At 42.5% G+C, this 27,852-nt stretch overlaps 1 protein-coding gene and 1 pseudogene across 3 annotated transcripts in view; both read left to right on the plus strand.

Annotated features, from left to right (window-relative positions):
- The window catches only part of Dip2b (disco interacting protein 2 homolog B), a 248,755-nt gene that overhangs the window by 208,024 nt on the left and 12,879 nt on the right, over positions 1-27,852 (plus strand). For all 3 annotated transcript variants that reach the window (XM_070040936.1, XM_070040944.1, XM_070040949.1), the window contains 12 exons: positions 3,825-3,934; positions 4,020-4,100; positions 7,682-7,805; positions 11,934-12,055; positions 14,517-14,628; positions 16,787-16,896; positions 17,342-17,472; positions 20,002-20,170; positions 21,640-21,810; positions 23,016-23,077; positions 24,333-24,390; positions 27,154-27,228. In XM_070040936.1, coding sequence (XP_069897037.1) covers positions 3,825-3,934; positions 4,020-4,100; positions 7,682-7,805; positions 11,934-12,055; positions 14,517-14,628; positions 16,787-16,896; positions 17,342-17,472; positions 20,002-20,170; positions 21,640-21,810; positions 23,016-23,077; positions 24,333-24,390; positions 27,154-27,228 — 1,325 coding nt within the window. The remainder of the gene's footprint in view (positions 1-3,824; positions 3,935-4,019; positions 4,101-7,681; positions 7,806-11,933; positions 12,056-14,516; positions 14,629-16,786; positions 16,897-17,341; positions 17,473-20,001; positions 20,171-21,639; positions 21,811-23,015; positions 23,078-24,332; positions 24,391-27,153; positions 27,229-27,852) is intronic.
- On the plus strand, positions 19,514-19,599 carry LOC138806440 (small nucleolar RNA U13; annotated as a pseudogene).

Genomic DNA, 27,852 nt, shown 5'->3' on the forward strand with positions numbered 1-27,852 from the left:
TTGGTCTGAATATGTTGTGACTGCCTGCTTGTTCGTGGTTGGCTGCATAGGAGTAGGAGCAGAGCAGTTTGGAATGATGGCATCAATGGGTGGAGAAAATGAGGGGATAACATGAGAGATTGGTATTAGACAAAAATACAGAAAAAGGACTGGGAAGGTGGCTCAGTGGTAGAGCACTTGCCTTGCATGCTCGAGGCCCTGGGTTCAATTCCTCAGCACCACATAAGAAAAAAAAAGCTGGAAGTGGTGCTGTGGCTCATGGTAGAATGCTAGCCTTGAGCTGAAGAGCTGAGGGACAGCGCCCAGGCCCAGAGTTCAGGCCCCACGACCAGACCAAAAAAAAAAAAACAACAAACAGAAAAAGTAAAGGCCAGTAAGGGGAAGATGTGCTACATAACAAGTGACCCTAGAACTCAATGCCTGGAAATAACAGGTGTTTGGTTTTCACTCATAGATCTGACTGGCCCAGGCTACAAGGTGGTATGAGAGCTGGTCTATGTATCTGCTCTCTGGGGGTCCAGTAAGCTACCTGGACCATTTTTTGCAAAAGCAGATGGCAGAGGCAGAGAGACCAGCCAAACCAGCAAGCATATTTTAAAGCTTCTGTTCCTGTCACAACCTCCTAACATTTCATTGCCTACAAATTAGAGCATGCTCCAAGTTGGTGGAATAGAGAAATACACTTGCTCCATGTGGCCTCAGCTAGCACAGGAAGAAAAGGAAGAATTCTTAGAAAACTGTTTACCACAGGCCTCCATAGCCGACTAGGTCTGCTAGGCAGCCTGGCTTGGAGACGTAAGTTCTGAGTCATTCTTCCAGCAAGTCTTTCCCTTTAAATGTATTTTCTAGAAATTACACATATTATTTGATTTTTACATAGTATTCACCTATACTAAAAAATACAATCTTTATTCCAGGCATGTGTCCAGCTAAACACTGAGTTTGTGTTATTGAAGGAAGAAAGGAGACTAGGTCTGGAGGTTGATAAACAGCAGTTTGGGGAAGACAAATAGGGGTATTTATAGTATAGCAGTGTTTGCAGTCAGCTTCCTGGGGCTACTGCTCTCGTAGGTTTTCCATTTGACCCATAGATTTAAGAAGTACACACAAGAGGGGCTGGGAAGGTAGTTCAGTGGTAGAGTGCTTGCCTTGCATGCATGAGGCCCTGGGTTCAATTCCTCAGAACCACATAAGCTGAAAAAGCTGGAAGTGGTGCTGTGGTGCTCAAGTGGTAGAGTGCTAGCCTTGAACTGAAGAGCTGAGGAACAGTGCCCAGGCCCAGAGTTTAGGCCCCCATGACCGGCAAAAAAAAAAAAAAAAAAAAGAAGTACACACAGGAAAAAAAAACTTTTTGTTGCTCAACAGTTGTTATGGTTTTAAATTGCTATGCATACTCACTTTTTAAAAATCACACCATTTTACAGTGTAAATATAAGATTGGACAGTTTACACTAGCCAATACTCTTTGAATCCTTCACTTATAAAAGCTCTGATTTCAAAGTGATATATCTGTCAGTTCAGAGGAAGAATGTTGCATATTGTACTCTTACATTGGACAGTTAGCAGATTAAAAAAAAAACCTCCCTTTCCTCTCTCTTTTTTTTTTTTTTCCTTGCAACAAGGTGTCAGTACTGGCTTGGATCTCACTATATGTAGCCCAAGTTGGCTTAAAACCCCATGGGGCTGGGAAGGTGGCTCAGTGGTAGAGCGCTTGCCTTGCATGCCCGAGGCCCTGGGTTCCATTCCTCAGCACCACATAAGCAAAAAAGAAAAAAGCCGGAAGTGGCGCTGTGGCTCAAGTGGTAGAGCAGTAGCCTTGAGCTGAAGAGCTGAGGGACAGTGCCCAGGCCCAGAGTTCAGGCCCCACGACCGGATCCAAAAAAAAAAAAAACCTCAATGTCCTCTTGCTTGTTCCCCCCAAGTATATGTTTACAGGTATGCCTGCACCTGGCTATTCACCTTTTAAAAGGGATTGTATGAGCCAGGCACTGGTGACTCATGCCTGTAATCCTTATTACTCTAGAGGCTGGGTATGAATTCAGAGCCTATGCTTGCTAGATAGACACTACCACTGAACCATGTCTAGCCTTTTTTGCATTGGCTATTTATGAGATAAAGTCCTACTTCCTACCCAGGCTATGCCCAGTTTCTACTCCTGAGATAGAGTTTGCAGACTTTCCTGCCTGGGTCTGGCCTAGAATCACAATCCTCTAATCTCAGCTTCCCATGAAGCTAGGATGATAGGCATACACCTATGCATTGGGCTATGAGTTGAGAAGGAATGTGAATTTTTCTGCCTGGGCTGGCCTCAAACCATGGTCCTCCCATTCAAGTGTCAAATCCATGGGAAGATTGATAGAATAGTATAGTTTGCACCCATATACCTTCCCCTAGATTCACTAATCAGTGATTTTTTTTTCACTAAACTCTGAATGTAGGTATCATGACCCTTCAGCCATAAGTATTTCAGCACATGTTTTTTTCCAAAAAACAAGAATGTTTCATTTTCTAAACAACTATGATGCTATTACCTTGTTAAGGTATACAGCCATAATCCCAGCACTCAGAAGTTGAACCCAGAGAATCAAGAGTTCTGGGCCAACTTAGCCTACATCTCAAGACCCTGACTCAAACAATATAGAGCCCAGCACTGGTGGCTCATGCCTGTAATCCTGGCTACTCAGGAGGCTGAGATTTGAGGATCTCAATTCAAGGCCAGCACAGGCAAGAAAGACCATGAAATTCTTCTAATTAACTGCCAAAAAAAAAAAAAAAATGCTAGAAATAGAGTTTTGGCTTAAGTGATAGAGCATTAGCCTTGAGCACAAAAGCTCAGGGACAGGCCCTGAGTTCAAACCCCAGGACTAGCATAAAAAAAAAAAAAAGAAAGAAAAAGAAAAAGAACCGAGGTAGGAAATTTAGCCATTATATATCATCTAATAGTAATAAACACTTAAATTTGTCTACTTGTTAATTAAAACTGATTTTTAGAAATCTGGTACAATATGTTATGCATTGCATTTGACTGCCTTTATTTACATCCTTATTTTGTCTTAAGACATGAGTCATTGGTTGATTGATTATGCTGGTACTGAGACTTAAATTCAGTCTCTTATTCTTACTAGGCTTTTTCATTCAAGGCTGATGCTCTACCACTTAAGCATAGCTCCACTTCTGGCATTTTGCTGATTAATTAGAGATAGAAGGTCTCTTGGATTTGTCTTCCCAGGCTGGCTTCAAACCTTGATCCTTAGAGTTCAGCCTCCTCAGTAGCTAGGATTACAGGCATGAGCCACCAGCACCAGACTGAGACATGAATGTTTTTGAAGAGTCTAGGCCTGTTGTCTTGTAGATTGTTCCACAATCTGGGTTGTATTATGTACTTAATAAATCATTTCTCCTAATACTCATAAATGACAGATTTATTTCCAGAACCAAGTATCTATTGCTGCTCTTTTAGGATTGGATTGTGATTGTAGAAAATGATTATTGGAATTAGTGCTGCAGCCATCTCTTCGGAGTGAACATATCCCTGTGTACCCACACTACCAGAGCTCCCCTCTTCCTCTTGCCCATTGAACCTGTATTTCTCTGTGGTTCTGTTTGTTTTTTTCTAACATCTCCCACTGCCTACTTTTGTTCATGTACATATGTTAATGGGTTGCCTTTCCTACTTGCATACAAGCTCTTTGTCCTGTCTGGAAGAGTGCTTTGTCAACATTGTTGAATAAGCATTTGAACCAGATGTGGATGGTCTGGAAATGCTTTGGGAGTATGTAGCTTAAATTGCCATCTCTAAAGAGGATTTTTACCTCTATTTACAGGTGTAGGTCCTGCTTCTGTGATGGTTGGGAATCTGGTTGCTGGAAAACGCATAGCACAAGCCGCAGGAAGGGACCTGGGGCAAATTGAAGAGAATGACTTAGTGAGGAAGGTAAGTATTCCAGAGTTGGTGTAAGGATATTCTACATTTGTTGAAAGTTGCTGAGCCTAAGTCTTTCTCTGCTTTGTGACTTTAGCACCAGTTCCTGGCGGAGATTTTGCAGTGGCGAGCCCAGGCAACTCCTGACCATGTACTCTTCATGCTGTTAAATGCCAAGGTATTAAAATTCAATCGTGCCTGATGACCTGAATCCTAAGAGGAGAACCTTAGACCCTCTTGATCTCTTTCTTTCATCAGAAAATTCTATTGCCCTCTCTGAGGCAGGAGCTGGTGCTTTCTCCTTGTTGTGACATATGAAGATAAATTGTGCAGGCACTCTGAGATTGAAGTGGTACCTCCTTGAGTACTATGTATACTGTCTTTTTTTTTTTTTTTTTTTTTTAGTAAAAGCAAGTCTTTTTTTTTTTTTTTTAGTTCTAATAGTAATAGGACCAACTACAATTACAGATATACATAATGTTTTATGCTCATGCAGCTTTTTACTCAATTAGACTTTGAGCTCCTTAATTTCTGCCAGGAAGAAAGTGATATTATATCATTTTAAAACCCAAATGTATTATAAGTTACAGGATTTATTGCTAACGGATACAAGGCAAATTGAAGACTCTTCAAGTGTACATTTGCCAAGCACAGTATTGTTATCTCTTATCCCCAGAACTTGGGAGGCTGAGGCAGGAGAATTATGAATTTGAGTCCATTCTTGGCACTTGACTCCATCCCCTCACCCCTGGAAAAAAAAAAAAAACTAAAAACATTTACTTACTGGTTTCTAGTGGATGGATCACCATAATAATCTGATTTTTTTTGTGTGCCGTTCTATGGGAGTTTGCTGGATTTTGTTTGTTTTGATGGCTGAGTCATAAGCTGAAAGTGCTGTGATGATATTCCAGCAATATTCTTCCCAGCAGGAAGACAGAACGGGCCTATTATATCTCTGAGAAGACTTACCCGAATTGCCCTCACCTACCACTATACCTCTGTAGTCTAATCATGAATTTTGTTTATGTAATGATAGAACTTTTTAAAAAATATTTTTATTGTTATTGTAAAGGTGATGTACAGAGGGGTTATTGTTACATAAGTCAAGTAATGAGTACATTTTTTTTTGAACAGTGCACCTCTTCCCTCGTTTTGTCCCAGTTTTCCCCTCCCGACATCCCTCCCCACAAGTTGTATAGTTCATTTTCAACAGTTTCTAGTGAGTATGATGCAGTGGCTGCATTTGTTTACCCTTTGTCCCACCATTTCTGTGCTTCCCCTTACTTTCCCCAAAACAGATTAACTTACATACAAGACAAAAAGTGCAGAAATCAAAAATAGTGACAGTGTGAACACCTAGAGTCCTGTATAATTTATTCTGTCCCCAGTGTGATTTTTTTTTCTTTTACCAGTAATGATAAAACTTAGTGAGAGGAGTATTGTTTGCATCTTAGTAAAAGTTAAAACCCTTCCGAACTACTTTCTGTGGAGATGTAGCTCAAGTGGTAGAGTGTTTGCCAGCCTTGAGTAAAAAAGCAGAGGAAACCACTCAGATCTTGAGTTCAAGCCCCAGTGCTGGCACAAGTGACAGAGACTTCTTGTCTCTGTCTACATGGACTGGGAATATTTTTAAGCTTGTGGATGGATACACTTCATTAAGAAGCTGGCCATCTTGTCACTATGGTAGCTTCTCTATCATTAGTAATGGCCACTGGAAATCGTATCCAGATATTTGTTTATGTGTTTTTGGTTGTTGGATTTTTTTTAAAAAAGAAACAATTTCATAAAACTTAGGAGATTTCAGTGAGTTGTGAAGTAATAATGGCTGAGGTTTTGGCATGGTAGATAAAAAGCAACCATCTGGAGTACGACTTGAAATTAGCCAGTAGATTGGAAGATCGACCCAGAAGTTACTTTTCTAATCTCTGCCTTATCAACTCTTGTGTATTTAAGCATCAAGACACAGTCAAAAAAAAAAAAAAGTCCATTAGTAGAATGGATGATAGACATATTGTTGCATAATATTTCCTGCAGTATTTCCTGCAGTGAAATAGACATGGAAATAAAGACATGGAAGATCTATATCTAACACAGCAGCAATATGACTTACAATAACAGAAAAAAAGCGTAAGAAGATATACAGCAGCTAGGTGCTGGTGACTCACACCTATAATCTTACCTACCAGAAAGCTGAGATCTAAGGATCATGGTTCAAAGCCAGTAGAGGAAGGAAAGTCCATGAGACTCTTTTCTCCAATTAATCACAAAAAAGCCAGAAGTAGAGTCATGGCTCAACTGTTAAAGCACTAACTTGGAACAGAAAAGCTCAGGGACAGTTCCCCCAGGTCCTGGGTTCAAGCCCCAGGATCAGAAAAAAAAAAGATATACAGCACAATGCCATTTATATACAACTCAGAACTTCATGGGTGATAAAAATAGAAAAACAGATAGTAGGGCTGGGAAGGTGGCTCAGTGGTAGAGCGCTTGCCTTGCATGCATGAGGCCCTGGGTTCGATTCCTCCGCACCACATAAGCAAAAAAAGAAAAAAGCCGGAAGTGGCGCTGTGACTCAAGTGGTAGAGCGCTAGCCTTGATCTGAAGAGCTGAGGGACAGTGCCCAGGCCCAGAGTTCAGGCCCCATGACCGGACCCCCCCCCAAATAAAAAAAAAAAGATAGTGATTAACAACAAGCAGAGACCTGTGGAGGGAGCTTCTGGGAGGTCCTTTTTCTTTTGTCTCATGTTGGTGCTTACATTGATGCTTGCTTTGTAATTTTTCAGTGCTAGCACATGAAAAATTGCACATGTAAGTTATCCTTTCCATTACATATGCAATATTTCATAAGGAGAAGGGACTTAAAAAGCCTAGTTCAGTGAAACTTTGTGAGGATTCATAGGAGAAATCATTCTTTTAACCAGAAAGAGTTGATATCTTCTAATCTCTATTATTAACTATTAATTGACTGATTACAATTTTTGTTTGCATCTTTACTGTTAAAAAATGAAGAGCCAAATTTATGTTTTAGACACAGCAGTGCTGACCATATGGCCAGCATTTATTGTCCTGATCTCTTTATTGCCTTCATACTATTTCAGCCTCTTTTAATATCTACTCTTTGTTCTCCTCACTTAGAAAAAATATAGAATATTTGGGCTGAGGAGAGGTTCAAGTGGAATAGTGTCTGCCTGGCAAGCACAAGGCCCTGAATTCAAACCCCAATAGTGCCAAAATATAAAGACAATTTGTGTCTATTTTTAAAACTTCTTTTTTAAACAATGAATAATAATGTTTAAATTAGTGTGTGTGTTTATATGTTTATGTTTATGACAGTCCTAGTGCTTAAATTTGGGGCTTGGGCACTGTCTATGAGCCTTTTTCCTCAAGGTTAACTCTCTACCTCTTGAGCCACAACTTCACTTCCAACTTTTTGGTTAAGTAAGAGATAAGAGTGTCAAGAACTTCCCTGCCCAGGCTGGCTTTGAACTGCAATCCTTAGATTAGCCTCCTGAGTAAATAGGATTACAGGTGTGAGCCACAGTGCCTGGCCTTTTAAAGTTAATGTTAATATATCCTGAATACTTAGAAACATTAAAAAAGAAAAGAAATTCTCCACCTGTCTTTTGATGCTAAAGAAATTCTTACTAACTTCTGGAAGGTAATCAAGCAAAGCAGAAGGGTTTAGGGCAGGTCATCAGACTGGCTGAACATCCCCCATAATTCCTCACTCAACTCTGACCCACTTGTCCTTTCCATTACAAGGGAACCACTGTGTGCACTGCCAGCTGCCTTCAGCTTCACAAGCGAGCAGAGAGGATTGCATCTGTTCTTGGTGACAAGGGACATTTAAATGCAGGGGACAATGTGGTGTTGCTCTACCCACCTGGTAAGTATTAGATTGGTACACCAAGCTTTTTTTAAAAAAATAAGACTGGAGTTTGAACTCAAGGCCTTGTACTTGTTAGACAGGCCATCTACCACTCAAGCCATGACTTTGCTTTTTTTTTTTTTAAGTTTTGTTTTCATGACTTTTGTTCCAACAATTTTCTGGCTTCTAAATAATACATAGGACACTGAGGGTGGGGGAAAAGAGGCAAAGAAGAATACTGTCAGAGTAACAGATATCCCAAACCAAAAACAATGTGGTATTATAGACTCCAAGTAACTCCAGGCCACCTTCTTTTTTTTTGGTCTGTCAGTGGTAGGGCTTGAACTTTGATACTGGGTGCTATCCCTGAACTCTTCAGCTCAAGGAGAGCATTCTACCACTGAGCCACAGTGCCACTTCCAGTTTTCTAGTGGTTTATTGGAGATATGAGTTTCATGGCCTTCCCTGCCCACGCTGGATTTGAACCATGATCCTCAGATCTCAGCCTCCTGAGTAGCTAGGATTACAGGCATGAGCCACCAGCACCCAGCAGGGCCACTTTCTATTAATCATACAGACTTCACACAAGCCAATAATAAGAGCTCTGTGCATATTGGTTGAGGTTTGAACCAGGCTGCATCCCTCAGAGTTGTATAGTGCAGTAGCTCTGCTGGGACTGTATATGCCTTGCTTTCACTTACTTAAATTTCCATTATCAGTACCTGGTGCATAAAAGACAATGACTAGGGCTGGGAAGGTGGCTCAGTGCACGCTTGCCTTGCATGCCTGAGGCCCTGGGTTCAATTCCTCAGCACCACATAAGCAAAAAGAAAAAAGCCGGAAGTGGCACTGTGGCTCAAGTGGTAGAGCGCTAGACTTGAGCTGAAGAGCTGAGGGACAGTGCCCAGGCCCAGAGTTCAGGCCCCACGACCGGAATAAAAAAAAAAATTAAAGAAAAAAAAAAAAGACAATGACTAGTCTGAGTGTGGTAGTATATACCTATAATCCCAACACTCAAGACAGGAAGCTCATAAGTTCAAGGCCAACCTGAGCAACATAAGGAAACCGTCTCAAGAAATAAAAAGACACTCAGTAAATAGTGAATGAATAAATGACTAAGCAAATGAGTACTTCAACTACCTGACTTTTGCCTCCAGAGCATTTTCAAAACATACTCTGAATCTAGAATCCGGGCGCTGGTGGCTCATGCCTATAATCCTAGCTACTCAGGAGGCTGAGATCTGAGGATCGCGGTTCAAAGCCAGCCCGGGCAGGAAACACCGTGAGACTCCTATCTCCAATAAACCACCAGAAAACCGGAAGTGGCGCTGTAGCTCAAGTGGTAGAGCGTTCGCCTTGAGCTGAAGAGCTGAAGGACAGTGCTCAGGCCCAGAGTTCAAGCCCCACAACCGACAAAAAAAAAAAAAAAAACATACTCTGAATCTGGACATGGCAACAATCATCTATTATCCCAGCTACTTAGGAGGTTGAGACAAGAGGATTACTTGAGCCTAGGTGTTCAAGGCCAGCCTGGGAAACACAGTGACATCCTTCCTTTAGAAAAGCAGGTTGGAGGGGCTGGGAAGATGGCTTAGTGGTAGAACGCTTGCCTTGCATGCCTGAGGCCCTGGGTTCGATTCCTCAGCACCACATAAGCAAAAAGAAAAAAGCCAGAAGTGGCACTGTGGCTCAAGTGGTAGAGCGCTAGTCTTGAGCTGAAGAGCTGTGGGACAGCGCCCAGGCCCAGAGTTCAGGCCCCACGACCGGCCCCAAAAAAAAAAAGAAAGAAAGAAAAGAAAAGCAGGTTGGACATGGTGATCTGGGAACTGATAGTTTATGCCTTTAATCTTTGCTAGCCCAGGAAGCTAAGATCTGAGGAATCACAGTTCAAAGCCATCTGGGACAGAAAAGTTCTCAAGATTCCATCTCCACAAATAATCAGCACAAAGCAGGGCTGGAGCTGGGTGCTTTGGCTCAAACCTATAATGCTAGCTACTTGGGAGGCCCAGATCTTAGGAACTAGGTTAGAAGCCAGGCAGACAAGAGTCTGAAAGACTCTGTTAACCAAACCTCTAGTTAACCAGAAAAAAAGCCAGATATGGCCAGGCACCAGTCGTTTACACCTGTAATCCTAGCTACTCAGGAGGCTGAGATCTGAGGATCACAGTTCAAAGCCAGCCCAGGTAGGAGCATCTGAGAGACTGTTATCTCCAGTTATGCACCAGAAAACCACAAGTGGCTCTGTGGCTCAAGTGGTAGAGCACTTGCCTTGAGCTAAAGAGCCCAAGGACCAAGGCCCAGAGTTCAAGACCCACCACTGACAAAAAAAAAAAGCAGAAATGGAGGTATAGCTCAAGTGGTAGAGTACCAGCCTTGAGAGAAAAAGCTAAGCAAGAGTGCAAAGCCCTTAGATTAAGCCCTAGTACTAACACACACACACACACACACACACACACATACACACACACACATGCACGCACAAACGCGGCTGGAAGCATGGCTCAGTAGTAAAATGCCAGCCAACCAAGCAAGCTGAGCTAGTATAAGATCCTGAGTTTAAATCTAAATAATGGCCAAAAAAAGTGGTGGTAGGTAAGGGAGCCGGTAAGATGGACAGTAGACTGGAATAAAGGTTTAGCTCACTGGTAAAATACATGCTTATGAGGCACTGGGTTCATTCCACAGCACCAAAACAAATGTACAAAAATGCTGTATTTGTAGAATATTCAGGAGAGAGACAGTTTCACCCAGTTCTGTGAACTGTTGACTTAGCATCCTTCACATCCTGATAGATGTTCAGTCCTCTTGTTCCTGCTTTCATCTGTCACGTTTTTTATTTTCTGATTCATCCAGCCACATATCTCTCCTCTTAGGAAGACAGGCTTAGTAAATACTGAACATTTCAGATACAGAATAGGAATTTTTGCTTCTTTTATTCTTTCTGCCACCTAACCCCCTGCCCCCCCCCACACACACACATACACATCTTGATTGCTTTGGCCTTTTACAAAACTTCATGCTTCATTTTACTTAGTGACATGATCTTTTATCCATTTCTCCTTGTTATTACATGGGGATTCTTATGCTGTATTATTTGCATGGATACCAAGACTTCCTAGATCATTTGGTGTAGGAATCTCTCCTGCCGTGTTCCTGTGAAACTGTCTTCCATCTACCAGTTAATGAAGTGGTAACTGGCCAAATCCCTTCCTGAGGAGGCCTAACCCAGCCTTCACATGGAGATGGACTTTGCCTCCCAAAAACTCGCTTATGATAGAACAGCTGAGAAGTGCAGTTGCTCTTCCTATAGCAGTCTCTAAAATATTTGTAGACAGATGTGGTGCTAATGCTCAAGTAGTAGAGTGCTAGCCTTGAGCACAAAGAAGCTCAGGGACAGTGCCCAGACCCTGAGTTCAGGCCCCAGGACTGACCAAAAAAAAAAATATCACTCTAAAACATTTAAAGAAGCTCAGATGGATTTTATCTCTCCTTTCTGTATCCTTTTTCCTTGCAAGGCATTAGTGATTATTGCACCTATTTCTTTCTAGGTAATGACAAGTATTGCTATTAACATGCCTACTTTATTAACATGCTTATTTTCAAGTATTTTTCAAGGGTTTATTTCTGATTCCTTCCTTCTTATCCATTCTTAGTGACAATATACATACTTATATATACATATGTATGTATATTTTTATTTTATTTTATTTATTTATTTTTGTCAGTTGTAGGGCTTGAACTCTGGGCCTGGGTGCCATCCCTCAGCTCTTCAGTTCAAGGCGAGCGCTCTACCACTTGAACCACAGTGCCACTTCTGGTTTTCTGAGTGTTTTATTGGAGCTGAGAGTCTCACGGAGTTTCCTGCCCAGGCTGGCTTTGAGCCTCGATCCTCAGATCTCAGCCTCCTGAGTAGCTAGGATTACAGGCATGAGCCATCGATGCCTTGCTTCTATATATTCGTATATATCCTTAGGTGTTTTCTTTACCTTAAATTTCTCTTTAAAAAATTTCTTCTGCCAGGATGTCATTAAATTATAGTCTGAATAATCCTCTAGCCTGTGATTTAATACACTGGTTTCAGACTGCATCTAGTTTCTTATTGGTACAGAACAGTTGACTCTTCCTGACAGGACCCTTGTCTTACAGGCATTGAGTTAATTGCTGCATTCTATGGCTGCCTGTATGCGGGCTGTATACCTGTGACTGTCCGGCCTCCTCATGCTCAGAACCTTACTGCCACATTGCCCACTGTCCGAATGATTGTTGATGTAAGTACATCTATAGCTTTCTTTGTCCTCATGTCATAAAACCCATATTGAAACAATGAAGGATCTTTAACAATTTTCCAGTTTTGTTAAGAAGTCAATTATTTTATTTATTTATTTATTTTTGGTCAGTTATGGGGCTTGAACTCTGGGCCTGGATGCTGTCCCTCAGCTCCTCAACTCAAGGCAAACACTGTACCTCTTGAAACAGTGCCACTTCTGGTTTTCTGGTAGTTTATAGGAGGTAAGAGTCACATGGACTTTTCCTGACCAGGCTGGCTTTGAACCTCCATCCTCAGATCTCAGCCTCCTGAGTAGCTAGGATTACAGGCATGAGTCATCGGTGCCCAGCAAGAAGTCAGTTTTTTAAGAAAATGTTTGAATTTGGGCCACAAGCTCACTCAGCGTACTTCCTCATAGCTAGTGCTCTACCACTTGAGTCACACTTTCAGTCTAGCCTTTTTGCTAGTTACTTAGATATGGAGTCTTGCAGACTTTTCTGCCCTAGCTGTCTTAGAACCATGACCCAGCCGATTTCAGCCTCCTGGGGAGCTAGATTTATTGTACCAATGCCTAGCTTACTCAGTTTTTTTCTCCTAAAAATAATCTTTTCTTTAATCTGGCCCATGCGACCATCATTATTAAGTGTAGAAACTGTGACAAAGTAGTTATTGATGAGACACAGAACTATATGCATTAAATGTAAACACAAAGAAGGTGAACAATTATTAGTAACTCACCATAAAACATGTCTATGTGACATTGTCCAAAAAGAAATGTCTTTATGTCACTGTAGCTCAAGTGGTAGAGTGCTCACCTTGAGATGAAGAGCTCAGGGACAGCACCCTGGCCCAGAGTTCAAATCCCACAACCACCAAAAAAAAAAGGTGTGTGTGTGGGGGGGGAGATGGGTCCCAGTGGCTCACACCTGTAATCCTAGCTACTCAGGAGGCTGAGATCTGAGGATCGAGATTCAAAGCCAGCTCGGGCAGGAAAGTGGAAAGTCCTTGAGACTCTTATCTCTAATAAACTACCAGAAAACCGGAAGTGGTGCTGTGGCTCAACTGGTAGAGCACTAGTCTTGGAGCTGAAGAGCTGAGGGACAGTGCCCAGGCCCAGAGTTCAAACCCCAAGACTGACAAAAAGAAAAAGTATTTATTACCTGACTTATGTAACTGTAAACCCTCTGTACATCACCTTTATAATAATCATTAAACAATGAAAAGTTTTTTTTTAAAGTCTGATTTTTTTCCCTGCCTCTAATTGAGATAATTTTATGTGCTAATCCCCCATTTCCATCAGAGTTCTCCCTTCTATTTTGACTAGTTTTGTAAATTCCTTGTGTAGGATTAAAAGCTGTCCAGACTGGAGATGTATCTCAGTCGTAGAGTACTTGCTTAGCATGCATGTATGAGAGACTCAGGGTTTGATCTCACCTAGCACTACCAAAAAAGAAAATCGAAATCTGTTGTGGGGGTGCTACAACTTTTTAACAGGATATGAAAATTGAAACAGGCTAAGTCTATATTGCATCATAAACATATGTACTTTTAAGTTAGTGTTGACTGGTTGTACAAAAAGAGTTACAAAATCTGAATTATGTAACCTTTGTTTCTCTCAGAACTGTTGCTCTGTCAATAACTTGAGCCTATAGCATAAGAGCCATGTTCACTGTAGATGATTTCATTACAAAGTTCAGCAAAATGCCCTTTTTAGACCCTATAAAGTGGGCCAGAAGAGCAGGGAGGGGAGTTTCTTTCCATTGACACAGTTTGTGGGTAAAAGTAGGTCACTTTGCATTTTTCTGTGTAGCTAGGTAGAGCTGTTTCTGTGGTAGCTTCTGGCTGCCTCTTTCCTGCCTCTTTAGGTCTGGTCAGATTTTCCTTCACTAGGATGGCAAACACCAACTCCAGAACAAGCTTATCTGTCTCCTTTCATTCCCTAAACATTACAGAATCCATATCTTGGTTTATTCTGGTCTTCCAGAAATCATGGTATTGAGGGTAGAACTCTGAAAATTTTGAGAATTATTGTAAACATTGTGGCTAATGATGGTTTTTTTGCTGTTTATTTTGTTTGTTTGTTTTTGTCAGTTGTGGGGTCTGAACTCTGGGCCTGGGCACTGTCCCTGAGTTTTTCAGCTCAAGGCTAGCACTCTACCACTTGAGCCACAGCACCACATCTGGCTTTTTCTGCTTATGTGGTGATAAGGAATTGATCCCAGGGCCTCATGCATGCAAAGCAAGCACTCTACCACTGAGCCACCTTCCTAGCCCCACTTATAATTTTTTTTAAGTTCACCCTGAGAGAATGAAGCATTGTACTTTCAGAAGGAAAAAAGAACCTGAGCTTGTTTTTTGAAAAACAGATAGATCCTACCTGTTCCAGTATGTTGTGCAGGTTGCTGTTAGCAGCAGCTAGAGCTAAGCCTCCTGATATTTATTGCCATCCATGTGTTTTCTAGGTCAGCAAAGCAGCCTGTATTCTCACCACTCAGACCCTAATGAGGTTGTTACGGTCCCGAGAGGCGGCGGCAGCTGTGGATGTGAAAACCTGGCCAACCATCATTGACACAGGTAAAAAGGAGATCTACCAGAGCTGTTGAATCAAGAACATTTGCTACCAGAGGTTTCCTAGATTCTTATGCCAAACCTGTTTACACAGCTTTTCTGTCAATAGCACGTTCTGTCTGCTAAGGCACAGGCAAAACCTAGTATCTATCCAGTTAACTTGTGCTTCCAGTAACAACCAGATCTAAGAACCAGCTCATCTATGCATGAAGTGCTTTTGTTACTGTTGTTGTTGTTACTGGATTTTTTTTTTTTTGCGGGGGAGGGGGGGGAGGAAGGGGGGTGTCAGTCCTGGGGCTTGAACTCTACGCCTGAGCGCTGTCCCTCAGCTCTTCAGCTCAAGGAGAGTGCTCTACCACTTGAGCCACAGCGCCACTTCCAGTTTTCTGGTGGTTTATTGGAGATAAGGGTTTCACGGACTTTCCTGCCCGGGCTGGCTTTGAACCGCGATCCTCACATCTCAGCCTCCTGAGTAGCTAGGATTATAGGCGTGAGCGCTGGCACCCGGCTTGGATTTTTTTTTTTTTCTTCAAATACTGGAGATTGAACTTAGGGCCTACTGCTTGCTTGGTAGATATTCTGCCACTTGAGCCATTCTCCTAGCCCATTTTTGTATTTTGTTTTCAAGATAGGGTCTTGCTTTATGCTCAGGCCTGCCTTGGCTATAATCTTCCTACTGTGCTTCCTTGTCATTGATGGAGATGATAGGTGTGTGACATCACAGAAAAACTGAAAGTGGCACTGTGGCTCAAGTGGTAGACACTTGCCTTGAGCTGAAGAGCTAAGAGAACAGCACTTAGGCCCAGAGTTCAAGCTCTATGACTGACAAAAGGAAATAAAAAGAAAAGAAAGGGGGGGGGGGGTAAAATAAGCCCAGCACTGGTGGCTCACGCCTATAATCCTAGCTACTCTAGAGGGTGAGATCTGTGGATCTGGGTTTGAAGCCAACTGGACAGAAACATCCCAGGGAGACTCTTAATCTCCAGTAAACTACTCAAAAAATCAGAAATGGCACTGCAGCTTAAATGGTAGAATGCTAGCTTTGAGCACAAAGGGTCTCAAAGACAGCACTCAAGTCCTGTGTTCAAGCCCTAGGACCAGCAAAAAGAAAAAAGAAAAGAAAACACAAAGTGCATGAAATTCAGGTGCTGTTTACATGTTTATTTTTTTTTAAGATAAGAATAGATTGAATACGAAAGGTTAGGAGATTTGGAGCCAGACACTCAAGATTTAAATTCTGCTATCTCTTGGCCAGACTTTAGTGGTTCTTGCCTGTAATCTGAGGATCTCCTATTCAAAGCCTGCCTAGGCAAGAAAGTCCTTGGGACTCTTATCTCCAGTTAAGCACCAAAATAGCCGGAACTGGAGCTGTGGCTCCAGTGATAGAGCACTAGTCCCAAACAAAGAAGCTCAGGGACTGGTTCCAACCCATGAGTTCAAGCCATAGGATTGGCACATACACATATACACAAAAAATTCTGCTGTCTCTCCTGCTTTCTAAGTATCCTCACTTTATGTAAATTAACTCCTAGTAGTTCTTTGATGGTAAGTTTCATTTTAAAGAAAAACCAAGCGGGGTGCTGGTGGCTCACACCTGTAATCCTAGCTACTAAGGAGGCTGGAATCTGAGGATCAGGGTTCATAGCCAGCCTGGGCAGGAAAGTCCATGAGACTCTTCTCTCCAATTAACCGCCAGAAAATGCTGTGGTGCTATGGCTCAAGTGGTAGGGCACTGGCCGTGAGCTAAAGAGCTGAGAGACAGCGCCCAGGCCTAGAGTTCAAGCCCCACGACCGACAAAAAGAAAAAAAAAAAAAAAGGAAAGAAAAACCAATAAAGAGAAATAAATGTGAGACAACTCCACAGTCTTTTAGCTGATAAAAAAAACAGCTAGGATTTAAGCAGTAGCAGTCTTCTTACTGTGGTTTATTACCCTTACTTCTATTAAATGAATTTGCTTGATGTAGATTTTTATGTCCCTATTGTTTCTTCATGTCCCTGCCCCCAGCCTGCCTCTAATAGTGATGTTTGTGGGTTGCTTTGTTAAATATGAGAAGTCCAAGCTTTCCCAAATCCTGAAGCTTAATTTGGCCTAGAATACCAATTAAAGAGCAAACATATTCATATTCCAGCATATCTGATTGACATCCATTTTTTTTCTTACAGATGATTTACCCAGGAAAAGGTTACCTCAGCTGTATAAGCCACCCACTCCTGAAATGTTGGCATATCTTGATTTTAGTGTCTCCACAACTGGCATGCTTACAGGAGTAAAGGTAAAGTAGAGTTTCTCACTGAGTGCTAGTAGAATGTCAGGCTGCAATAAATAGAGATGACCACTGTTCCAGGACTTTAGATATAGCAGCCAGCTGGTGGACTAGAGGCTAGTAGGTGGAGGATCAAGAGCCCTTGCTATATTTAAAAAAAAAAGTATTAGGTCTTCCGGAGTAAGATATCCCAAGGAATTTGTATTATGAAGTGTTGGGGCCTAATGTACTATCAGATAATAAGAGTTGTAGTTAAAGTCAATATGCGCTCATAGGTTCATAGGCCATAAAATTAAGTATTAACTATGAATAGAAATTTATTGCCTAAGTTTAGATTAGATTAAGGGAGTCAAATTTATATATCAGTTGAGTTTGGGGAGTTGAAATCTGTCATAGCTGTTTCTCTGCCTATGAGAGGCCAGTTCCATCCTGTTCCATATTCCTTATTTTGCAGATGTCCCACTCTGCAGTTAATGCTCTTTGTAGAGCCATCAAGCTCCAGTGTGAGTTGTACTCCTCTCGGCAGATTGCCATCTGCCTTGACCCTTACTGTGGACTTGGCTTTGCACTCTGGTGTCTCTGCAGGTAGGGATGGGGAAAGAAAAAAAAAAAAAAAGAACGTATGGCTATACTTTGGATCTATAACTCTGTCAACCTTTGCTCTCCTAATTGTAGTAAAATGCCATTATTCCTAGTATTTATGTACTTTATCCATTTCTGTTATTTTTCATTTGGTCTATATTTCTTTTTTCCTCTTCTGTCATGTATCATATACAAAATGGCACCGATCCTATTACCTACCTGCTCACTCCTCCATCTTCTAATCTTTGTTTTAGAAACTGATCCAAGTTAGAAGGATGATTCTTGGGTGAAATATGACATGCTTTGACAGCCAGGAAGGAACATGATGGAATGGATGACAGCATGTGGCTGGAGAGTAGCATGTTTGTCCTGGTCGATTTACTGGGGAAGGACTAGCAGGTCACTGCTCTTTCCACAGCCTGCAGTTGCATTTTCACCTCCTGGGTAGATAAGATGAATAATGCTTCACCAATGCTGGTAACTCAGCAGCCTCCTTTTTTTTTTTTTTTTTGCCAGTTCTGCAGCTCAAACTCTGGTCCTAGGCTTCCCAGAGTTCCTTCTCCCCACCCTCCTCAATTGAAGGGCTTCAAAGTAGAAATTCAGGCATTATCTTCAAATTCTGCATCTTTATTCAATTAATTGTTAAGTTCTTTAGTTCGCTTGTTTTTCTACCTTCTGTACAAAAGAATCATTCCTAGATCTTAGAAAAAAACAGTCATGCTGGTGACTCAACACCTGTAATCCTAGCTACCTAGAAGGCGGAGAATCTGAGAATCACAGTTTGAAGCCAGCCTGGGCAGGCAAATCTGAGAGACTCCAACTAACCAACAAAAAAACCAGAAGTGAAGGTGCAGTCAATTGGTAGAATGCCAGCCTTGAGCAAAGAAAGCAAATGAGAACTCGAGGCCCTTAGCTTAACCCCCAAATACTGCCCCCTGGGGGGAAAAATTGAAAGGAAGGGAGGGAAGGAAAGAGAAAGAAAAAGAAGAAAAAAGAAAGAAACCCAGCTATTCAAGAGGCTAAGATCTGAGGGGCATAGTTCAAAGCAAGCCCAGGCACAAAAGTCTTAAACTTTTTTTTTTTTTTTTGTCGGTCGTGGGGCTTGAACTCTGGGCCTGGGCGCTGTCCCTCAGCTCTTCAGCTCAAGGCGAGCGCTCTACCACTTGAGCTACAGTGCCACTTCCGGTTTTCTGGTGGTTTATTGGAGATAGGAGTCTCACGGTCTCTCCAGCCCGGGCTGGCTTTGAACTGCAATCCTCAGATCTCAGCCTCCTGAGTAGCTAGGATTACAGGCGTGAGCACCATCGCCCGGCTAGTCTTAAACTTTTTATCTCCAAGTAATCACCAAAAAGCCAGAAGTAGAGCTATGGTTCAAGTGGCAGGGTGCTCGTCTTGAGCAAAAAAACTAAAGGACAGCACACAGGCCCTGAGTTCAAGCCTCAGTACTAACACAAAAAAGAAAAGAAAAGTAGATAGATTGTTTGTGGTGGAACATGCCTAGATGGTAAAATACAAAGCTAAAGTAGAAGGATTGTGAGTTCAAGGTCAGCCTGAGCTAATGAAACCCTGTCTCAAAAATAAGTACTAGCGGGGCGCTGGTGGCTCACTCCTGTAATCCTAGCTACTCAGGAGGCTGAGATCTGAGGATCACGGTTCACAGCCAGCCCGGGCAGGAAAGACCGTGAGACTCCTATCTCCAATAAACCACCAGAAAACAGAAGTGGCGCTGTAGCTCAAGTGGTAGGTGGTAGGGCACTCACCTTGAGCTGAAGAGCTGAGGGACAGCGCCCAGGCCCAGAGTTCAAGCCCCACAACCGACAAAAAAAAAAAGTACTTAAGGGGCTGGGAAGGTGGCTCAGTGGTAGAGTGCTTGCATGCATGAGGCCCTGGGTTTGATTCCTCAGCACCACATAAGTAGAAAAAGCCAGAAGTGGCTCTATGGCTCAAGTAGTAAAGCACTACCCTTGAGCTGAAGAGCTGAGGGACAGTGCCCAGGCCTAGAGTTCAAGGCCCACAACCAAAAAAGAAAAACAAAAAACTAGACACCTTTATGGTTCATAGTGTGATGTTTGGGTTTTCACATTGTTCTGTGAGATGTTCCTCCTTCCTACCTTGTTAACTCAATTGACCTAAAAAAGAAAGGTAGTGAAGCATTCAGTTGCCTTACATACTCTGCTTTGTGGCCACTGTTTCTCTTCCTTCTCCCAAACCCCACATCTTCCAGTCACTTAGATTCTTCAAGTTCTGCTGAATGAAGCCCCTTCCTTTCTCAGTTTGAATGAATTGCTATTTATTCTGTGATCTCAGTATCCTTCATTCACATTTAGTACACCTACTACAGTCTGCTTTATTTTATGGTTACTGTGTCTGTGAGTTGTGAAAGAACAAGACTGAGTTTTTAAGACCTTTGTGTCTAATGTGATTTTTCTGCTGTCTATTCAGTAAACATTTGTTATTTAGTAATGTTCTAAAACATCAAGGTGTCTAGGATGAGTTGATAACATCAGTTTTTGCCTTTCTTTTTTTTTGCAGTGTATATTCAGGTCACCAGTCCATCTTAATTCCTCCTATGGAGTTAGAAAACAACCTTTTCCTCTGGCTTGCTACCGTCAATCAATACAAAATAAGGGATACTTTCTGTTCCTACTCAGTAATGGAGCTTTGCACTAAAGGGCTGGGAAACCAAGTGGAGGTGTTAAAGGTAAGAACCAGCCCCAACAGCTAAGCAGTCTAAGAGGCTTTAAAGATTTGAGCCAGGGCATGCTGATACTGGAGTAGAGGCTAACAGACATGCTTATCTGCCTTTTATCCTTTTCTAGCCAGACAGTTAAGTGGGTATTTTGTAAACCTCACGAAGTTTAACTCTTCCTCCTTCCTAATTTAGTGCACTGTCAAAGTCTAATCTGATTCTTTGTGGAGGAGAAAGTAAAATTGTCTAGGAAGTTAAATAAAAATGGCCTTAAAATATTAGAGATTGGAGGGTGCCCCAGAGATAATGGTAGTTCATTCATGTGGTATCCATTTATTCTATTTATCATATTTCTGTCATATGAGAAACTCAGAAAATACTGGATTTTTTTTTTTTTTTGCCAGTCCTAGGACTTGAACTCGTGGTCTGGGCACTGTCCCTAAGCTTCTTTTGCTCATAGCTAGAGCTCTACCACTTGAGCCACAATGCCTCTTCTAGCTTTTTTTTTTTTTTTTGTCGGTCTTGGGGGCTGAACTCTGGGCCTGGGCACTGTCCTTCAGCTCTTCAGCTCAAGGCTAGTGCTCAACTCCTTGAGCCATAGCACCACTTCCACCTTTTTCTGCTTATGTGGTGCTGAGGAATCAAACCCAGGGCCTCATGCATGCAAGGCAAGCACGCTACCACTGAGCCACTTTCCCAGCCCATCTTCTGGCTTTCTCTGTGTATGTGGTACTAAGGAATAGAACCCAGGCTTCATGCATGCTAGACAAGCACTCTACCACTAAGCCACATTCCCAGCCCCTGAATTTTCTTTAGTAGAGAAATAGGATGTCAGGAATGAAAAAGGCCAGGTATGAGAGGCTTACTCCTGTAATCCTAGCTACTAAAGAAGCTGAGCTCTTGAGAATTGAGGTTCAAAGCCAGCCTAGGCAGGAAAGTCTATGAGACTCCAGTCTCCAGTTAACCACCAAAAAAGCTAGAACAGCTATGGCTCATGTGGTAGAGCTCTAGTCAAAGCTAAGGGAGACTCCCAGGTCCAGCGTTAAAGCCCTAGTCCTGGCACAAAAAAAGGAAAAATAGAATGAGCAAATTCATCCATGGATAATACTTTCAATAAACTACTTGGCATTTTCTTGTTTCCTTTCTGTGTCTGGGGTGAAAAAAAGAGTTTCTTGTTTTCTCCTTATCAAGAGTGAGACAGCCGGGTGATGGTGGTGGCTCACGCCTGTAATCCTAGCTGCTCAGGAGGCTGAGATCTGAGCATCATGGTTCAAAGCCAGCCTGTGCAAGGAAAGTCCCTGAGACTTATCTCCAATTAACCAACAGAAAACTGGAAGTGATGCTGTGGCTCAAGGACAGTGCCTAAGCCCAGAGCTTAAGCCCCACAACCAACCAAAAAAAAAAAAAGTGTGAGAGCAATGGCCCCACCTTTCTGTTTTCTTCTGATTCCACTAATTTAGCTTCTGGCTCTGTCCTTACAGACAAGAGGAATCAACCTTTCCTGCATCCGGACCTGTGTAGTGGTGGCAGAGGAGCGGCCCCGCATTGCCCTCCAACAGTCCTTCTCCAAGCTCTTTAAAGACATTGGTCTGTCCCCTAGGGCTGTCAGCACCACTTTTGGATCAAGAGTGAATGTAGCAATATGTTTACAGGTGATGTCACGAACTCTTGTTTGCTAACTGACAGAAAAAGAATATGGCTGATTCAGAGCAGGCCAGTCTAAAGTATGTACTTCAAAGTCAGACTCCACAGCTTGAGCTCTGACCCTGCTCACTTGTTGTGAGAAGTTAGGCTTGTTTAATTTTCCTGTTCTTCATATCATTTTGTTCATTGATTCTTGCAGATTCACCACTTTACTAGGGCAGAGCACTCGGAGTAGTGCTAGCAGACAGGCACCAGTCTAAATGCTTCCTCCTGATCATGAGGCTGTACTCTGTGCCCATGAGCCAAGAAGCTATCCGAGCTTTATTTGGGTTTTATTTATGTCTGACCTTCTGTTTTTCTGTCAACAAATATAAGACTGTATATATTTTCTAGTCAGATGGCAACTTTGCCATGTTATTTTTGGTGGGTAAATAATAGAAAAGAGTCTGAGTTTATGCAGTTTCAAGATTACTTAGGCAAAAATAGTCATGGACAAGTCATGGACAAGGTGGCTTAAGTGGGTGGATGGGTAGAGGTGGGTCCTCTGTGACCATGGTCAAGTGACTTTCAGGAGGTGTCATATTTTCACTTTTAACCCCACTGGGGCTCTGTGCCATCAACTGGGGCCATGTTGATTTTGAAAAATCCCTGAGATCCTTTGCTTGCTTACCTCCTGGTAGGTGAAGGGTTAGTAGGTGAGGCCTGTGATGGAGGGAGCACAGGATCTTCCTGTTCTCTGGGTAAAAATAGGAGAAATAAGAGATTACCAGGTTAGACAAGCTGGTTACATTTAAAGGCTCCATCCTTGATTGAAGACGATGAACTTTCAAAATTGAGTACAGCCAGGCGCTGGTGGCTTATGCCTATAATCTAGCTGCTCAGGAGGCTGAGATCTGAGGATCATGGTTCAAAGCCAGTCCGGGCAGGAAAGGCCATGAACTCTTATCTCCAATAAACTATCAGAAAACCTGAAGTGGTGCTGTGGCTCAAGTGGTAGAGCACTCACCTTGAGCTGAAGAGCTGAGGGACAGTGCTCAGGTCCAGAGTTCAAGCCCCATGACGGACCCAGCCTCCCCAAAAATTGAGTACATACTTCACACATATGACTATATTGCTTATTTCTTGATTTGAAAATGTAAAGCATGGAAAGACAGTTTATTTAAATTTTAAATAAATAATTCATTGTTGTTGCTGTTTTTCTTTTTTCCTTTAGGGAACCTCAGGGCCTGATCCAACTACTGTATACGTAGATCTGAAGTCATTAAGACATGACAGGTACGGAGCATTGATGAGGCTTAATCCCTGCTAGGTTTCCTAAACTAAAGAGGTCTGGCTCTCAAAGCCAGCATTCCCCATATTTTGTTTATGTTTTTATCTTCTAGGAGGGTCCAGGAAAAGAAAAGAAATTTATTTGTATCACTGATACAAATAGGACTTTCATTTCATTTCATACAATAGGACTTTCATTTCTAAAGCGGAAAGCGTTACTTTTCACAGTTGTTGCATTGTTCTTTGATATTAAAATGTATATGTAAAATGTTCCTGTATAAAAATATTTTTTGTGGGCTGGGAAGGTGGATCAGTGGTACAGCGCTTGCCCTGCATGCCTGAGACCCTGGGTTCGATTCCTCAGCACCACATAAGCAAAAAGAAAAAAGCCAGAAGTGGCGCTGTGGCTCAAGTGGTAGAACGCTAGCCTTGAGCTGAAGAGCTGAGGGACAGCACCCAGGCCCAGAGTTCAGGCTCCATGACCAGACCCAAAAAAAATTTTTTTGTGTGTGGCATTTAACATAAGTTAAACTAAAATGGATAATCTCTTTTGAGAGCTTAAAAATAAATGATAAATTAGGCAGGATGAGTTTTTAAAACATAACTTTGTCAGAACCCCATGGGTTAAGCCTGCCTCCCTGGCTTCCTCAGCTGAGAAGGAAATTTTAATTCTCTCCCAACACTGGCTGAAACTCTGCACCTTTTTCCCAGGCTGACAGATGTTGGGGGGGCAGCACATGCGCGCACACACACACACACACACACACAGCACACGCGCACACACACACACACAGCACACGCGCACACACACACACACAGCACACGCGCGCACACAGCACACTCACACACACACACCTGCACAGGTGGCGGGTATGTTTTGTGCAGTGTACACACACACACACACACACACACACACACACACACACACACACACACCTGCACAGGTGGCGGGTATGTTTTGTGCAGTGTTCTCACCCTGGAGAGATTTGCTCCACACCCCAAGGACATTTGACAATGTCCGGAAAACATTTTTGGTTGTCACAGCAGGAGGTTGCTACTGACATCTAGTGGGTAGAGACCAACAACAAAAAATCATCTAACCTAGACTGTCCCTAGTGCTAAGTCTGAGAAGGCTTGTCCTAGTAAGAGAAGGAGACACCAATTAGAGATTTTGGGGAAGGAGCAGACCTGGAGAAATCATTTTTAGAAATGATTTTTTAAAATTTCTGCATAGCATAAACTAACTACTGTTCCTCTGCAGGGTCCGTCTTGTGGAACGTGGTGCCCCCCAGAGTCTGCTGCTCTCAGAGTCTGGAAAGGTATTTACTTCTGACAGCTAGAAAGGGTGGGCTATACAGAGAAATGGGCCACCTTAAAGAGGCCTAAGGCCAGATGAAATACTCATATCTAAGGCAGGACTTAAATCTGGTGATAATTCAACAGTTTTGGTTTAACCAATATTAATTTCAAATGTATGTGGGTGTATAGGCAAGAATGCTAGGTTTAGACTTGTTTGCTGTAGGTATGGTTTAGTGGTAGAGTATCTCTCTGCTAGGTACAAAGCCCTGAATTCAAAATTCAGTAGGACTCATAAAGGAAAAAAAAAAAAAAAAGGATATTGTTCCTGGGATATGAAATGCCTTGTCCCCAAATAAACTTTCTTAATCCTCATAGACTTTTTTTAGTCCAGTAGGTATGGGGTTTTTTTTTGTTGTTTGTTTTGTCTTGTCTTGTGTTTTGATGGTTGTGGGGCTTAAACTCTGGGCCTGGACACTGTTCCTGAGCTCTTGTGCTCAAAGCTAGCACTCCACTTCCACTTTTCTGATGGTTAATTGGAGATAAGAGTCTCACAGACTTTCCTGCCCCAGCTGGCTTTGAACCGCAATCTTCAGATCTCAGCTTCCTGAGTAGCTAGGATTACAAGCATGAGCCACCAGTGTCCATCTTGCATGTTGTTTTTTTGTTTTTTTGTCGGTTGTAGGGCTTGAACTCTGGGCTTGGGCGCTGTCCCTCAGCTCTTCAGCTCAATGCTAACGCTCTACCACTTGAGCCACAGCGCCACTTCCGGCTTTTTCTGCTTATGTGTGCTGAGGAATCAAACCCAGGGCTTCATGCATGAGGCAAGCACTCTATCACTGAGCCACCTTCCCAGCCCCTAGCATGTTGTTTTTGACAAATAAAGAGCTAGTTCTTCCCAGCTGCTGCTAAGTCACACCTATGATCTCACGAAGCTAGGAGCCAAGGATTAAAGTTTGAAACCAGCTTGGGCACATAAATCCATGAGACTCTTAGCTCCAGTTAACCAGCAAAAAACTAAAACTAGTGGCATGGCTCAAGTGGTAGAGCTCCCACTATGAGTGAAAACTAAGCAAGAGTGTGAGGCCTTGAATTCAAGCCACCAATACTGGCACTCGTGCACACACAAGTCAGTTTTGTTCTTATAAACATAAACATTGAAGGGAAGCAGGTGCTGGTGACTCACGCCTGTAATCCTAGCTACTCAGGAGGCTGAGATCTGAGGATCATGGTTCAAAGCCAGCCGAAGTAGGGAAGTCTGTGAGACTCTTATCTCTAATTAACCACCTGAAAACTGGAAGTGACACAGTGGTTTAAGTGGTAGAGCACTAGTGTTCAGCTGAAGAGCTCAGGGACAGCGCCCAGGCCCAGAGTTCAAGTACCACGACTAACCCCCGCCAAAAAAAAAAAATGGAAAGGGAAGCCAAATTAGGGAAGTGATTAAAGATACTGATGAGAGGTAGCCCCATAGGTTAAGATATTCTAGTGGAAGAAGGAGTCAGCCACCCAACAACTCTTCCGAAGATATTTGTTTATAGGTGTGGTCTGTTTTAGCAGATGTTTTGACCCTCAGTATGTGCTACATCTGTATAAATGTGTTCGAGTCTTTTCATCTCTTTGATAACATTTTTACCAGTGTGTTTCAAGGAATAAAGATTATTCTTGCTTTTTTTTTTTTAAGGTACCTGGTGAGAATGTGGTTTCGATATGTAAAAGGACAGGGAGGTCAGAAGCAGCTAATAAGCGTGATGGCCACCAGTTCCCCCCTTTAATGGGATTATGATTTATGCCTCAAGATTCCTCCTAGAATTTTGAGGGGCAGAGAGAAAATGAGGAAATAAAAGGAATCCTTCTAATACTCTCCAGTAGCTATCAACCCCACCAGGAGCTAACTCCATGCCCTGTGAACTGTTTGGAGGAGGGGATATTTCCTCATCGAGTTTTGGTTTATCATAGGCTGCAATTAGGAACAGAAGTACTACCATGAAGGCTGGGCCCAGAATAAAGGGAGCAAGCAGTCTTTTCTCTTCCTTCCTCCAGATTGTAGATATTTGAATCCAGATAATCGTAATGGGGCTTCCCTGAATAACCTCAGACTTTAGAAACCTAAGGAAAACAAAGATTCAAGGGGGCAGGGTACAGAAAGCCAGAGAGGCTTGTCTCTCTTCTTTTCTTCTGTTCTCCTCTTCTCCCCCACAACTGGGGAGAAAGCTTTGCACAACCTGCTAGATAAACATTGTACCACTTAACCACAACCTAGGCCAAGACCTTTCTTTTGTTAAGCCTTCAACTTTTCTCTTGGCTAGCATCTGAGCATTTGCTCTTGAGGAAGATCCCAGAACTGTAAGATCTTTGATGATCCCTGGAACTTACCATTCTCTCTCTGTTGCTCTTCAAGGCTGCCTTCTTACAGTTTCTGTAACTCCAAGCTGATGGGCAGTCCTTCCCCCCTGCTCACATTGTTTGGGAATGAGACATAAGAAAGGAAGGCTATGTGGTTAAATTGTCCTCCAATATCTCACTGTGATAACCAGTCAGTAATTTCCCATCCCTCTGGAGAGATGGTACACTGGTTCTGTTTCAGTATGAGAATAAGTCTTACTTCTAGATCGCTTGTCTCCACTGAAGTTTCAGGCTCCGCAGACGCCCTGGTAGGGTGGCCTAACAATATTAGCTGTTTCACTCAGTTCCTGCCTTTCTGCCATTCCCACATCCTTACCAGGTACAGGCACATTGCCTAGAGTTCATTAGATCTCATTTATTTGTATTTCTTTCTTGATCCTTAGATTTTACCTGGAGTGAAAGTAGTTATTGTTAATCCTGAGACTAAAGGGCCTGTTGGAGACTCTCACTTAGGAGAGGTAGGTATCATTTTCACTTTTACTTTGCATATTTAGTAGCAAAAGACAAGTGTTCAGCAAAGCATAGTAGTGCACACCTGGAATCTGAATGTCTAGAGGCAGAGGTAGGGGATGGAGAGTTTTGGCCAGCCTGGCTATCTAGTGAGATCTTGTCTCAAAAAAAAAGGGGGGGGCTTGGAATGTGGCTCAGTGGTACAGCACTTGCCTTGCATGCCTGAGGCCCCGGTTCAATTCCTCAGCACCACATAAGCAAAAAGAAAAAGTGCTGGAAGTGGCGCTGTGGCTCAAGTGGTAGAGCTCTAGCCTTGAGCTGAAGAGCTGAGGGACAGCTCCCAGGCCCAGAGTTCAGGCCCCACGACTGACAAATAAATAAATAAATAAATAAATAAATAAATAAATAAATAAATAAATAAGATTTTAGAGTTCACATTCTAGAAGCCATTGAACCTGGATTTAGCTTTTTCTCCATTGCAGTATTTACTTTTTCCATGAAGTAGTAGATAGAGATAGACTGCATTAAGAGAAGGTGTAGACTCCCAAACTAGAAATTATTCCAGACTTGTCTACTGCTGTCCCTTTCTTTGGAAAAGAAATTGGACACATGTGCCTCTTTCCCTCTTAATT

This window comes from Dipodomys merriami, unplaced genomic scaffold (genome assembly GCF_024711535.1).
Source record: "Dipodomys merriami isolate MVZ:Mamm:240054 unplaced genomic scaffold, mDipMer1.0.p SCAF_10, whole genome shotgun sequence".
NCBI lineage: Eukaryota > Metazoa > Chordata > Mammalia > Rodentia > Heteromyidae > Dipodomys > Dipodomys merriami.